General features: G+C 42.5%; 1 protein-coding gene and 1 long non-coding RNA gene across 9 annotated transcripts in view; one reads left to right on the top strand and one right to left on the bottom strand.

Moving 5' to 3' along the window:
• The window catches only part of LOC120375220, a 115,270-nt gene extending 113,013 nt beyond the window's left edge, over window positions 1-2,257 (bottom strand). For 5 of the 8 annotated variants that reach the window (XR_005586521.1, XR_005586524.1, XR_005586527.1 and 2 more), the window contains exon 1: window positions 2,048-2,104. This is a non-coding gene — a long non-coding RNA (uncharacterized LOC120375220). Of the gene's footprint in view, window positions 1-2,047; window positions 2,110-2,129 lie in introns of those variants that run through there. The other 3 variants (XR_005586519.1, XR_005586522.1, XR_005586525.1) reach the window with 2 other exon arrangements.
• Window positions 1-12,110, top strand: part of IQCA1 (IQ motif containing with AAA domain 1) — a 155,522-nt gene extending 143,412 nt beyond the window's left edge. The window contains exons 17-19 of the mRNA XM_039495970.1: window positions 1,091-1,268; window positions 7,187-7,425; window positions 11,495-12,110. Of these exons, the coding sequence (XP_039351904.1) occupies window positions 1,091-1,268; window positions 7,187-7,425; window positions 11,495-11,641 (564 nt within the window). The 3' untranslated portion in view covers window positions 11,642-12,110. The remainder of the gene's footprint in view (window positions 1-1,090; window positions 1,269-7,186; window positions 7,426-11,494) is intronic.
• The last annotated feature ends 3,582 nt before the right edge of the window (window positions 12,111-15,692 follow it).

The following is a 15,692-nucleotide window of genomic DNA, read 5'->3' as shown; positions in this document are numbered from 1 at the left end:
TAAGGTCTCCCATGTTGCAGCCTGACATACAGTGAAACAAGGAGACAAAGTAAAATGTTCAAAAGACCCAAAAGTGACTTGGGAGCCTAAGACCCATTGGCTTTCAATAGATTTGGGCTCCCAGTGCCTAGAGGCCAGATTTTTAAAGGTATTTTGAAAATCACATTACATGTCTAACAATCAAACTCTCATTGGTGCATAACACCCATTGAGGTCAAAGTGCTTTTGAAAATCCCTTTGGGTGCTTAAATACCTTTAAATATTGGGCCCTAAGTGTCTTTTAAAAATAGAACTTAGGCTCTCAAGTCATTTAGGCCCTTTTAAAATGTTTACCCCAATCCATTGCTTTGCAGATTATTTTTTATCTACATGCATCAGTTTATGAATTTTAAAGATACAGTAAGACCACAGATCATATAAACTCTGCAGGGCCCTGCTCGTTAGCGATATAATATCAATGATGAAATTTATTTGCAATAGTTTGCAGTCACATAAGTACTAAGTTTACACAGTCAAGTGTTTAAGTTTATGAACTTGGAGCCTTGCTAAGCTAAAACCATAGCGGAATATGAGGAACACACTTATCTCCTTGAAAACACAGCTGCTTGTTTGTAAATCTAGATCTCCAAGATACAAGAGCAAACATTACAAATCCTAGCAGTTTTCTTGGTATTGAAATTAACCAAGTACACTGATATTATCCAGCTGATATTAAGGGATTTAATTTAAAAAAAAAAAAAAAAAAGCTAGCTTCCTTCCTTCCAATTAGTCAGTGCCTGCAGATGAAACAGGGAAACACTGGAAGTCAAAGAAGTCACAAATTCATAATAGAAATTAAGTGCTGACTCAACCTGCAATAGCCAGACTTGGCCCAGGAGACAAAAGCTTAACTTAGTCCCACTTATGCTGAGTATCTCCTCTCTTTACATTAAGTGTAAAGGTAAGTGTACCTCTAACAGAGAGCCATAAAGCTTTCTTTATATGGAGCATTCAGAAGGTGTTATTTTAGGACAGTTATTTCACCTGCCTAACTCTAAAGGCTGGGTGCTAACATTTCAATTTTTTTCCATATATATCTCTGCTCCTGAAGATGGAACCTAAACGTCTGAAAAAGAATCTCCCCAAAATCCTGAAGAGTTTGAAAGCAGAGGACAGAGTCCTTGTTGTAGGGACTACCCAACGTCCCTTTGATGCTGACCTCCGACCTTTCTGCAAAGTTTACAAAAAAATCCTTCTGATTCCCAGGCCAGACTATGCTTCAAGATTTGGCAAGTATATTAAATCATCATGGCAGATCAAGATCAGCTGTTTATATTAAAACATGCTAAAGAAATAACATGCCACAGGAGGGATGACTTTATCTGGCTATTGTCAAAAATATGATTTAACCTGAACTCATACACTGTGTGCACCTAGGCACCTGAGATTTTCAGTTAACATTATGGTATAAGACAAGCTAAAACAAATAGTCTCAAAAATGAAGAAAAAAGTTTTGTTCTCCAGTGGCTGTACTTCATTTTATGTATATCGGTTTAAGATACATTGAATCTGGTCTTGGACTATTATTTTTGGCTCTATAAATGACAAGAACCCATCTGGGTGCTCATTTTTATTTTTAACCCGACTTTTTACAGGAAGTAGAGTCTGAACGGCTGTTATTTCTAACTGGGTTCCACATTTTAAAGAACATAATTTAGGTGCTATTCATAACCGGTTTCATTTTTGGAAGATTGTGTTTTATCACTATCAAAAATTCCTTTTTTTAGGTTTATAGATCAACTTTAAAATTCCAAGGCAAACTTGGCAGATGCCAGAAAAGTCACCATTAAGATTTAAGCCCTTCATTCAGCTCATACTTCTCTGCAGCCCCCCACTCTTCCCCTTGCCACGCAGACACGCAAAACAAAATATTATCTTCAACAGTGAATTTCCTGGAGTCCTAGTTCCTTGAAATCTTAACAGTTGCTTGTTATTTACCCATTCATAGTGGCTATCAATTCTGTGAGCACTCACACTATTTAAAACCACAAACAAGAATCAAACAGACATTTGAAAAGACTTGCCAAACTCCACAGCAATCTGCTCCCCAACATTCACTCCTGAGTCCCACCAGCTATTGGTCAGATCACCTCTCTTCCCTTGATATCTTGGCACAGCTGAGGCAGGTAAGTGGATAGCTGCCTGATTGGAATGGGAAGGGCCTGGTAGCAGAGCATTCTCAATGATGTGTTTTCATCTTTTGAAATCACTTCCCCATGGTTCAGAAGAGCCCAGACTTGGTGACTTTCAAAACCACAAAGGCTATTTAGGTTAATTTAGGTCAATTTGGGTTGAATTACAGACCCCAGGGAACTTAATAGGCCAATCAGTCCCCCTTCGCACTCCTGAAAAAGTCTGGAATGAGGTGCTGTGGTGAGCTAGAGGTCTAAAACTGAGGCTCTTTTATCAGACTCCTCACTGAGGCTATCCTGCCACCAATCCCCTCCTATCTGAGCCAGGGGCTGTTAGCATAAGCACCTCAGCTGCTCACAACTGCTAAGACAACAGATTTTCTTCATACAATTTTATCACTTGTGGTTGAAGTCCCCCGCAGAATTAAAACAAACCACTTAAGTCCCAGCTGTACCACAATTAGTCATTTTGGGGCACTCGTTTACAACATGATTGTGCCTCAAACAAAGTACACAGGTTTGCACAATACCGTTACCAAATTACCAACTCATACAACAGCTCTGTGAAGCCCAGCCTTGTACCACCATTCAGGAGCTTGCTCACGCAGTTTGGTGCACAAAACAGCAACTTTTTAACTGTATGAAGGGCTAGTCTGTTTCAACTCTGTCCCACATGCCATCATTTCCACAGTGCAGATGGAACACTGGCCTCTAGACAGCACCAGCAGGGCCGTCCTTAGGCATAGGCAGAATAGGCAGCCGCCTAGGGCACCACTAGGTCTGGGGGCACTGCTCTGCTGGGAGCCCGGACAGACGGGAAGCAGTGGAGCATGTAAGAGCAGGGCTGCTGGGTCCTAGAGAGAGCCGAATGCAGCACAGTCTGAGGGAGGGGATTGGCTGCTGGGGTCTCTGGGAAGGGGTGGGGAAAGGAACTCACCTGTAGGGTGACCAGATGTCCCGATTTTATAGGGACAGTCCCGATTTTTGAGTTTTTTTCTTATATAGGCTCCTAGTCCCCCCACCCCCGTCCCGATTTTTCACACTTGCTGTCTGGTCACCCTAGGTGGGGATAATTGGTACCTATATGAGACAAAGCCCCAAATATCAGGACTGGCCCTATAAAATCAGGACATCTGGATCTGGTCACCCTAGTTAGGGAGCGCTTCTCTCCCCCGGGCTGGCAGCGATCCATCTCATCCGGGGGGAGCTGCGCAGGGCAGGATGAGCTGCTGTGGCTCCATGGGTGCCCCGTCCCTGAGATCAGATGCTGTGCTAACTTCACCATGGTCTGTTGGGCTGGCAGTGGTGCCCATTGGCGTGTGATCGGACCTGAGGGTTTGCTGCTGCTGTTGCCACTCTGCACCCCAAGAGGTGGATTTTGGGGTCCTGCAGTTTTCCACCTATCTCCTCCTCTACTGCAGCTGTTGGACCAGCAGGCTGGGGGGTGAGCCAAGCATGAAAGCAGTGCTGCGTTGCCATTTAGATTGTCATTGAACAAATTTGTTCGCCAAAAATACTTGCTAACAATCCTGAATTCAATTTCAATATTTTTTTTTTTAAAAATCAATATCTTAGCCAAAAACAGAAAATTAAGTTGTTGACAATTATTTGTGACAAGTTTGGTATGGGGAAGGGAGTGGGCCAGTTTTCATCAGATAAACAAAAAATGTTGACTGACTTTCCTATAGCCCTGTTACTGCTAAATAGAGCCCTCCAACAACTGTAATATGCTCCTCTCCTTACTAGTGTATAGAGCAGGGGTCGGCAACCTATGGCACATGTGCCAAAGTTGGCACGCAAGCTGATTTTTGGTGGCATGCAGCAGTGGGCTGAGCGGCTCAGCCCGCCACTGCTCTGGGGTTCCGGCTGCTGCCCCATTGCCACCCGGGGTCCCGGCCGCCGGCCCCACTCAGCACCCACTGCTGGCCTGGGGACCCCCAAGGAACCCCAGGCTGGCAGCGGGCTGAGCAGACCGGCGGCTGATACCCTGGCTGAGCCACTCAACCCACTATTGGCCTGGGGTTCCATTCACTCAGCTGGTAGGTGGGCTGAGCAGGACTAAATTCAACGAAATAGGAAAACAAGAGCAACTAATGACAAAGTGCAAGAACCTAGAGCAGTGGTCCCCAACCTTTTTCATCTGGCGGGCGTCAGATGAAGGACCGTGGGGGTGGACGAGCATCCGCCGAAATGCTGCCAAAATTCAGTGGCATTTCAGCGGCGACGCCTCTGGATGACGCTGCTTGTTGGTGGCAAGCGGCGTCATCCAGAGGCATTGCCGCCGAAATGCCGCTGAATTTTGGTGGCATTTCGGCAGATGCTTGTCCACCGGCCAGTATGCGGGTGCACTGAGAGGCCCCAGCGGGCACCATGACACCCTTGGGCACCGCGTTGGGGATCCCTGACCTAGAGAGCCTCCTGAAGCACAGCGATCGTTTCGATTTAAATGGACTTGAACTGTATGAAGAATTGAGTACACTGTCATCAATGGTGCCACATGCAAAATCGATGATGGACGTTGTACAGTTTACTCATACCAGCTTGTTGACATATATCCTAATGTGTACATTGCCACTCATATTCTACTGACAATTCCTGTAATAGGAGCATCAGGAGAATGGAGTTTCTCAAAACTAAAGCTCATTAAAAACTATCTCCACTCTACAAGGAGTCAGGAACACTTGATTGGTCTTGCTATTCTTGCAATCAAACAAGACATCACTTTGTCTTTGTCATACAATGACATTATTACTGATTTTGCAGCCAAACAAGCCAGAAAGATTGCTTTTAATTAAAAACAAATCCTTGTTTCAATACCTCTTCATATAAATTTCCAATAAAATGTTGACAAATTAAAAAAATTATATTTGCATCATTCGGTCAAATCAGAATTTTTTCTATATTGCTACCTCTTTAGTGCTAGTCCATCAGCATTACAGTGTGCTTAATTAAGTTAAACTGGTTTTAATAACATGCATGTGGCAAGTTTTCCAATAGTGTAAGCTTATGTTTGTGTTGCTAAGAGCAAGACAGGCACAGGGGCACCAGCTTAATAATCCCGCCTAGGGCACCATAAATCCTAAGGACGGCCCTGAGCACCAGACTGTATAACAACAGTAGGACATGCATGCTGCAGCCCTGACAAGTCGATAACAGATAAGGCTCTTCCTAAGTTAGGGGAGTGGGACGTGGCTAGGATGTGGAGAAGGGAGATGGAAGAAAGTGAGTTTGAATAGTTCAGATAAGACACTGGGGGCTTAACCTTCATTTTATGGGTTTTACTCATCAGTAATTTAGAATCCAAAGGAGAGTTATAATCAAAAGGGATTAAATCCTTAATCTTAGCATGCAAAGAAAAGTCACCACCGTCTAAATTTTAAAGTAAATAAAATTTGGGCCTTAATTATTTAACACTGCCCCTTTAAAATTATCACACACATTTTCACCAAACAGTAAGTTTATTCTTGAGATCAGACCGACAAACTGTAGGAAATCTTGCAACATGCTAGAGCACTTTCTTGGTGCCAAGCACCCTTAAATCCCTAGCATGAGGAACTCCGCACCTATCATGGCCAGTCCCCCAGTTTGAGAATCCAATTGAATTTTTATAGCTGATTTCTAACAGCCAGACATTCGTAACTACAGATGCCCAATTTTCACACGTAGCCTGTAACCCTTCTACTTTTCTACAGCACAAGATCTTTCATTTATACCCAGTAGGGGTACAGCAAACACACAGTGGCAGTCATTACATCTGGAGATCTGATATTAGTCATGATGTGCATCAGTTTCTCTTCTTACCCATGATCCTCGCCTGAAGTGGAAGCTACGCTGCACAACACAGGGAAACACAAAATAAATGTTCACCGCTGCATGTATCAATTTCCCTATTATGAATCAGTGATTCAGCCAATAGTTATTGAGAGTAGGTATAAATCAAGTTGAAGAACACTGTTTTCTAGAATGAAAAATGAAGTCAGCGGTTATGAGTAAAAGTCCATAATATCTACATTACAATAGAAGAAAAGGTGATGCAGTTTTTCTCTTACACAAAGACTATTACTAGATGCTGCATCAGTCTCATAATTGTAACTCTCCTCACGCATATTATCATGCCATGTACTGTGTCTTCAAACACAGATCACTCATGTGGCGCAAACTGCACTACCATACTACACTGCTACAATTTCAATCCTCTATATGCAGTTTGTCTAAGTCACTATTTTCACTTTTCAGACAAAGAAAATATTTTTAAAAGACTTTCTAGGCAGACATGTTTAAGAATCTGTGGAATCTATGGTGGTATAAAGCTTGTAATCAGCATGACTTTCGGATATATGCATTACCGTACAAAGGGTGAAGGATGTTAGTCTTATTTATTATGATATTTTTGTGGCACCCACAAAGCGCTAGGCGCTTTCTAAATTTGAAAAATATGGTCTCTGTCCTCCAGAGTTTGCAAGCTAAAAGACAAAGGCATGAGATTAATGCACCTTAGTATTTACAGAAAGAGCCCTACGCCTGCAAAGACATACACATATTATTTTAAACATGTGCCCAAGTCTTTGGAGGCTCCGGGCCTTAGACACCTAAAGTGTAGTAGTGAGCCATTGACTGTAGTGGAAGCTGCCGGCTAAGCACCTATTAAAATCATGCCATGGATATAAGTGTCTAACTTTAGGCACCCTGGTTTAAAAATCTGGCCACATTATCTGTATGCATATATACAGACACACACAGAGATATACAGAGTAGATGAAAATATGCTTATTTTAATTGTGTATTTCCCCCATATGTACAGGGTGCATATATAAATATCTATCTATCTATCTATCTATATATATATATATCAAATCTTTTGGTTTTGCTGATCGTACTGATGTCCTGCGTTTTCATTTTCCTTCTCAGAAAGAACCTTAGGTTCAAAGCGATTAGCCAGGTCACTCAGACTGCTTTTCCAACTCCTTAATACATGTCTTTGGGTTTCTCTTCCCTCTCCTGTTGGTGATGAACAGTCTTATGGAAACACATCATCCTGCAGAATGGAGGGGCTGTCACCAAATCCCTGAACATAAGTTGCCTAGCAAAGGTTTCTGACGGTTTCACCCAGGGACACATCGTTTATGCAGTGCAAACTATCCTCAGTGAACGACGCCTCAGGCAGATGACTAACAAGCCGCTGACAGCTGCTGAGTTCCTGAGTTCCCTGGCCAGGCAGGACCCAGTGTACAAAGAGGAAGAAGAAACATATAAGGTGAAATTAACATCTACATAAACAATGCTCCTTTCACTCTCCCTTTCAGTGTTCTCACTCACCTCCCACAGGGATGTCCTCTAACTACAACCAAAACATGACCTGCTACAGACTAGCTTTAGTAAGCTGCATCTTAGAACATGTCTGCACCTGAACAGGATTGGTGCCGAGTGTCTCACTGGGTTAGAGCCATTGCGTCTGCTAATTGCTCATGCTGTCCTCTCTGCTGTACAAGAGGCTCAGCACAACCACATACTGAGCAAAGGTGAAGGCAATGGATGTTGAGAATACCCCGCACCATTCTGGACAGGGCCCTTACACTGCAACCAATAGCAGAGTGTAACGCCTGATCTACACTGGGGGGGAAGAGGGGGTCAATCTAAGATACGCAACTTCAGCTACGAGAATAGCGTCGCTTAAGTCGACGTATCTTAGATCGACTTAGATTGACTTACTTCACGTCCTTGCGGCACAGGATCCATGGCCGCCGCTCCCCTGTCGACTCCACTTCCGCCTCTTGCAGCGGTGGAGTTCCGGAGTTGACGGGGACCATGTTCGGGGATCGATTTATCGCGTCTAGACGAGACACGATAAATCGATCCCCGATCGATCACTCACTACCCGCCGATCCGGCAGGTAGTGTAGACGTACCCTAAGTGCCCCTCTCTGCCGCTCATTTCTCCTACATTCACACAATCAAATATTATGTAGGCTAGAAGGGGGAACTTTTAACGGCGGTCAGTGCTGCAGTCTGGTTTTCTTTCTTTACTTCTCCAGCAACAAGCAGTATAGAGTTCCCAGCAACTTCGACACACAAAAATGACTGAATCACTGATCACCTGAGTCTAAACCCAGCCACTGGTTGGCTGGATTGCTCTCATGAGACATGTACGTCTCTCTCTAACTTCTAATCTCAGCTTGGTGCACACACTCCCCCAGTCAGTTGAACAGTCTCCAATTTCTATTCAGAAACATTTGGCTCTATGAATATGGTCAGTACTTGTATTATTTGGCATTTTAGTCTTTTTGCTCACCCTTACAATCTGTCCAGTATCTTACCTCAAGGTGTGATTAATATTTCAGCATTGTATCACAGCAGGAAACATTCATTCCCAATACCAAGAAGCAAGCCACTTGTGCCCTGAAATATGAGGCCTGATATTTGTTGTTACTTTTTAACTGAGGGCTTGTCTACATTACCCGCTGGATCGATGGGCAGTGATCGATCCAGCGGGGATCGATTTATCGCCTCTAGTCTAGATACGATAAATCGACCGCCGAGCGCTCTCCTGTCGACTCTGGTACTCCACCGGAGTGAGAAGAGGAAGCGGAGTCGATGGGGGAGTGTCAGCTGTTGATTTACCACAGTGAAGACACCACGGTGAATAAATCTAAGTATGTCGACTTCAGCTACAGTTGCGTAATTTAGATCATTCCCTCCCCCGCCCCCTCAGTGTAGACCAGGGCTGAAACAGCAGATGTTATTCCTATAAACATAACTGCACAGCACAAAGTACGCTGACAGCAATCAAATAATTTTGAATCTAGCTAAAATATTTCCCTCACTATCCTGTGGCAGTGATTTCTTTGCATTAACTATATCCTTCTTTCAAATGTATTTCCTTTTACCTGTTTTAAATCTGTTTCCTTTAAATGTCAGGTAGTGTAGCCCCAGTTCTTGTGTCATGGCCCAGAGGAACTGATTGCCAAAATGGCTTTCACTCTAACATTCAGAGATCACTCTTAGCTTTCTTTTTCATGTTAATTAATTCAATCCTTTTAATCTCTCCTCACATGGAAGCGGCTGGCCCCTGAGCCTCTAATCATTTTCATTGCTCTTTGCTGGACCTTTTGTATTGCTTTGTCCTTTTTGAAGTGACATGACTAAAACTTAAAGCAGTATTCAAAGTGAGGATTAATACGCTGATGAATCTTTGATTTCTATTCACTCTGAACATGAATCTCCCCATTTGACATGCGGTTATGTTCTGCCACTGTTCCCCAAATGAATATAAATAATGGAAAATGGTGATAATAGGATTTCTTAAATTCAGTTATATACACCCATTTAAAAAGTGACCTAGTTACTGCACCTGTCTGATACAAAATAGTTAAGTAGAAACAAACAGATCACCTTATTGGATCAACCAATGCTCCAGCATCCTCTCCCTGACAGCAGACAGTACAAGATACTTCAGAGAAAGGTGCAAGAAAACCTATACTGATAATTATAGATCAGCATGCCCCCAGGGGAAGTTCTTTCTTAACTCAAGGAAGTCATTTGTTGGCTTATGCCCTGAAACTTCAGGGTTCAAATCTCATAAACAGAAACCTAACTGTGTATCTTATTATTCATTAGAGAAAATCTAATCTGGTTTGCATTCTTGCTAAGCGGTTGACTTCAGTAATATCTTGGAGCAGTTCCCCTAGTTGCAGAATCTGAGAAGAAACTATCATGGGGACATGCCAGTAAATAGGTTAATAATTTAATTAAACTGAATATACAGAAGTAAGGAAAAGGAAACAACGGATGACACCAACAGCAGTTGGGGTTGGTCCTGCTCTGAGCAGGGGGTTGGACTAGATGACCTCCTGAGGTCCCTTCCAACCCTGATATTCTGTGATTCTATGACATTGGAAATCATTAACCACACCCTGCCACATAAGGCAAGGCCTTTGCTAGCAATATGGAGAGCGGGTTGGAGTAGGTCTCAATATTCCCTCACATTTACCACGTGCTGCCACATTGTTTAGTTAGTCCTTAATAAGCTGGTCCTAAGAGTTCCATCACCATGCAGAATTTCTTCAGAGAAGTCTAACAGCCCGACGGTTTCAAGGCACAACCCCTCAAAAGTTTGTACTAGCCCACAATGTATGTGCACCATCACTACTCCCTTCTGCTCCACCCCCACCGCAAGTACAGTAAAGTACAGCCTAATTATTCAAACCCACCTAGTTTGGGGTGAGATTTGGTACAATGCAGAGTTAGCAGAGGGGGTAAGATAGAGAGATTTGAAGAATATGTATTCAGTTAAATCAGAATAGTTAGATTGTGCATCACAATATCATAGCTGTTCCACAACCAGTTGGCCATTTTGCTACTGATGCATTTTGTTTACCTGTTTAAGGCATTTAATCCACAAGACGCTACAAGCCCCAACAGAGTGAACACCATTGTGAATGGAGATCATGTTGGTGTAAGTGGGAATGGAGAGGAGTAGAGAGAGATGGGAGTTGATCTAAGTAGGATTCTGAGGTGAGAGGCAGAAGTCAAGACATCAGGATACTGGTCCTTAGGCTTCTGAGAGGGGAAAAGCCAAATTCATTCCTGGCATAACAAAAGAGATGAACACAGTTAATAGCTTTTTCATCATGCACATCAATATCTAGTCGCATCTTGAGCTACAGAAGGGACCATGACATTGTTAATACAGACACGCACACTTCAAGTTTGGGAAAAGGTTATTTCCTATGCACAAGTGATTTCAAATATTACCAGTTCAGACATTTTAAATTATTTTAACATATCCCAGAGAGGTCTGGTTGCCATTACAGTCCAAGAGCTTTGCAAATTTGCAAAGCAACCAAAACAAAACCATTTACAAGACACAGGACTATGAACAAGCACATGAAACCAATAAACAGCTTTTGAAAAATCATGATTTAACTTTCCCACTGAAATTAAAAACAACTGAACAGATTTCGAGAACTACCAAAAAAATATGCTCTTTATACTGCCAAGTTTCAGATCAGAGGTAATTTCGACAAGAGCTACATATCCTTGAAAATAGAGTTGATCGTGAAGTTCTAACACTCCCATAACTATAGCAACACAAGTGGCACAGCTAAGTGTTCATGTTAATGAGGGACTCCGAAAGCAGATGATTGCTACACTTCTTGTTATAATGGTGTTCTCAAGAATTCTAAGGATCTTGTTTCAGCTTCTCCACAAGCCAACCCGAATTGTAAGGTTTTTGTTAGGAACACTTCATCGTACATGCAAAAAAGTTACTTAAATGTTCTTTCATGCTTTGTTTCCGCCCCTCTCACCACTTATTTCATTCTCCAGGTTTGGTATGCCAAGACACCTCTGGGGAAAGCACGAGCCAGAGCACTGCTGGACGGAGAGGAAGTGGGAAAAGGAAAAGGAAAAGGAAAAGGAAAAGATAAAGGGGAAAAGAAGAGAGGAAAGAAAGGGAAAAAGAAGAAAAAGTAATTTATTTCCTTGAGGAGATCTCATCTGGGAATACATCGCAGGAAGCTTATTGATCCATTTCTCTGAAGAGGGATGAGGACATTAGAGACAACATACACAAAAAATCTGTGGCCAGCTCTGGAGGAAGGCTATATTTCTAAGTGTGTTCCATGAAAAAAAAAAGTTGCAAATAGGACGAGACACCAGTGTGACATTTAATTCCCACAAGATTAAGAGCTAATGACCACTGACTTTCTCAAGCATCATTTATTCTAAAGAGTTTTTTAAGAATTACTTAGGACTATGTCATACCATCAAGTTTTTAGGCAAAACTCCTTATTGATTTCAATGAGGAATTTTGCTTAAAAACTGATGTCATGTTAAGAGCCTTTAATTATTTATTTTTATTTTATTAACCTAGATGCTTTGTAAAACTAACTGCTTTCCATACCTGTATGTCTAGTGTATTCTAATTCCCAATAAAACAGTTATAAAGGCTCTTTTTAATTTTTCTTTGACCATGGGTTGTTACCAAGCACTTAATGTAGGCTACCATAGGCTGACCAACATTTAGTTACAGAAGCATGTACATATTCACATGAGAACCAGTGCAGCACTTTATCTTTCTACAAATGGCACCGTGCACAAACATTCACAGATGCAAATGTTAGCAGAGAACACATTAAAAGACTCATAGGCAGAGGAACTTCACTTAGATGGCATTTATTTCAAAGAGCGGTTGTGAATCCTGTTTTGTGATATTTGACTAGCTCAAACCACAGCGCTGCAATATTCAGGTTGCTAACACTGTAAGAAGATTAAAAAAAAAGATTGGAACTTTAAGAAGACATGGAAATACTTCCATTGGTCCTAGGTTTTAGGCTAAATTTGGCCTGACCTGTACTAAGCTTTTCAAAACTATGCACAGCTTATAGCCCTCCTTCTGCAAAGACTTACATTATACACCTGAGCAATTCCATTGACTTCAACGTAACAGAGCCATTGACTTCAGTGGGACTTCTCATGTGTATGACATCGTGCATGCACTTCAGTCTTTGCAGGATTGGGGTCGTTGTTTGTGTATGTATAAGCTTGTAGCAGCAGAACCTGAAGCTTCAAATGGCATCGTCTCGTCCTTTCAGGGAGACCCCAGAGGCTTCTGGCAGACAGCTCTCTAACTGTTGGCGCCCTTGGGCATTTGCTATTGTTGTCCTTCTTGTTTAACAGCTAGAGTGCGGCAAGTCAAATAATGAAAGCATTTATTCATGAGTAACTTGTTTAGGGAATTGACGGGAAAAAATCCTTAAATGAATCACGCACTGAATATGACTGGATCACCAGAGTAGTCAAATAATGACACAATTTATTCACAAAGTAGTTTACCCACGGAAACTTACCTGAGACTGGACCAGCTCTAATGCCTTTGGAGGGAATTGCGAGCCAGAGCCACTACTGGGTACAGTATCATCAGAATGCCAGTGATACCTTGTGACGGAGCGATTCTGGCGGGACCCAACTGAGAGTGCCAAATCAGGACCAATTGCTCAAATAGGGCAGTTACAGCCCTAGGCTGGGGTTTTTCCACCCTGGCAAAAACCAAACCAGCCCAAACAAAAAACTGAAAGTGGTCCACTGGCACCCCACCACAAGTCACAAAAGCAATTTTAGACTTCACCTCAGTCTCCCAGCACCACCAGTGCCACCAGTTGTCTGGGGATGAAATGGTTATGAAAACACACCCCCCAAAAAAAAAAAAAGGTCTCAATCCCCCAAAAGCCAAGCCCAGACCCCCAGGTCAATACACACTCACAATCTTCACAAACAAATCACGCTACAATCCTTTAGATAATAAATCTAAAATAAAAATTAAAAAAAAAAAAGAAAAGAGAGAGAGGTAGAATAGAATTAAATGGAATCAATTACATACAATAATGCAAAGTTCTTAGTTCAGGGCTGCAGCTGTGGCTGGAAACTGCTGGAAGTTCAGTCTCTGCTCACATCTCGCTTGGAGGGTCCTCAGTCCCTGGGTGTGAGAGTCAGTTTGTGGCAAAGTCCCTCCCCAGGTCAGAGGCCAGATTGAAGAAGCAAGATGGAGATGAGATTAGATGGAGATAGACTTTTCCAGGTGTAAGAATCTTTCCAGGTCACTGGAAAATTACAAAAAAAATGGCAGCCTACAGCAAATGGGCCAGCTGCAGTCTTTGCTGAGTCACAAGGTGCGTTGCTGCCTCCATCCATGGTGTCAATGATTCTCTCCATGGGGTCAATTGGCAAGCTGCAGGCCAGGCATGGGCCATCAAGCCAGGCTGGGAGGGCTGACATCAGCAGATCAGAGACACTTCCCAGAGGACATTTAGAATAAACTACTTACACTACACATACAATGATACACATACACACAGACACAGACAGATATACAGACATAGAGACAGCCAACCTGGTCCTACTACCTTCCCCCCTTACCCTTTATTTGATGCCACTACAGGACCTTTGGTTGCTTTATGGTCATGTTCTATACCATTCCCCACAATAACCCAACACCCACAACGCAAAATTGATTGATGCAGGGATGACAAACAATCGCAAACTGCACCCGCTGCATCCCTTTCTTTCAGGTCTGTCTCATCACAGCAGCTAGTGTTGGGGTCTGAGGCACTACAGTTTATCAAGTCCTGTTTTATCAAAGTCCTGTTCAATAACATGAATGGATCTCTAACCACAAACTTATTGCAGGGTTTTTTACTTTTTATGGTTCCTGTTGTATGTTTCATGTGTGCTTGCCAAGAGCTAAAAGAAAGCTTGCAAAATCCCACACCAGCTTTGCAATTAAACCAATGTAGATCTTGATAATGTTTTAGAACCAATGTTGTTAAACATTTAGCACTTTTTTTTGGCATTTAGCCATGAAAGTGGTAGTGTGCCTCCATAGTTTTTCCTTTACAGCAGCACATTCTGGAATGAATGTATTTTGTTTAAAGAAATTAACTGTTTTACAGTGTGAAAAGTTCATAACTGTGAAACATCACATAAAGTGTGTTTTCATGTATTCCAAGTCCCTTCTTCACAAAGACAAGGGATTTTCCAAAAATTTTCCAAATTTAGCATTATTACAACAGTTACAGTTAGCATTAACAAAATATTGAGCATTTGTGTCCATCTACAAACATGTTTGTCATGCCAATCTACAACACCTTTTGTAATTAGTTTGGTTTTTTTAACCTAATTCCTTTTGTTCCTTCCCTTCTTTCAGTCTCTTGTCCTCTCTCTTTAAACTTTATCCTCTTGTAACCTGATCAGATTTGCTGACTGAGGAGATCACTGGCTGATGGGGTGGGCCTGCTGCTTTCTAGCTCCCCTGCCAGCTTTCTTCTTCCTTCTGTAAACAGACACTAGCTTTTAACTTCTTAGCTGCTCTTACTTTTGCTTTAGCTAACATATGGCTGGACTTGGGACTTTGTCTTGCACACACAAAGAACAGAGCTGAAAGTGAACTGGGGTGAGAGCTGCCTTGCTCTCCAAGCTGCCCTGCAACTCTTGTGAGAAGAAACTGTGAACTCTTCTGCTTGAAGTCCAGAGATCCTGAAGCACTGCTTGCTCAGCTCAGCATTCCATGGGGCCACATAGCAACAGCGCATTCTGTCCTAAAGCCATTCAGCACACAGCAACAAGCTGGCTACACACAGCCAGCTTCTTATCTTCTCCACTCTAACCCAGCTACAGCCATCACTGGCCACACTGTCAGTGGATCACCAGAAAGGATCTGGCTTCAAAAAACTCAGTGGATAACTTTCTGACAGAAAATGAAACTTACTGATTAAATCACTTCCCTGATTAAATCACTTTACAACTACTTTCACAGAGCTTCTAAACTGCAATTCCAGGCTAGATTTCAGCACAACCCTTCACCCTCCTAATTCTTCCCTTCACAGAAACCTCTCTCTCTAACTTTCCTTCTACAGGGCTTGCCTCTCCACAGGTTCTTTCTCCTGCTCACCCTACACTTAGACTCACTTCTTTCCCCTCAGAGGCACACCCCTTACAGGCCTAGATCTACACAATCTCTTAGTCAGGT

Source organism: Mauremys reevesii, linkage group 11, assembly GCF_016161935.1.
Source record: "Mauremys reevesii isolate NIE-2019 linkage group 11, ASM1616193v1, whole genome shotgun sequence".
In the NCBI taxonomy this organism is placed as follows: Eukaryota; Metazoa; Chordata; order Testudines; family Geoemydidae; genus Mauremys; species Mauremys reevesii.
Note: the sequence above shows the minus strand (reverse complement) of the source record. Positions and strands in the feature narration are given on the sequence as shown.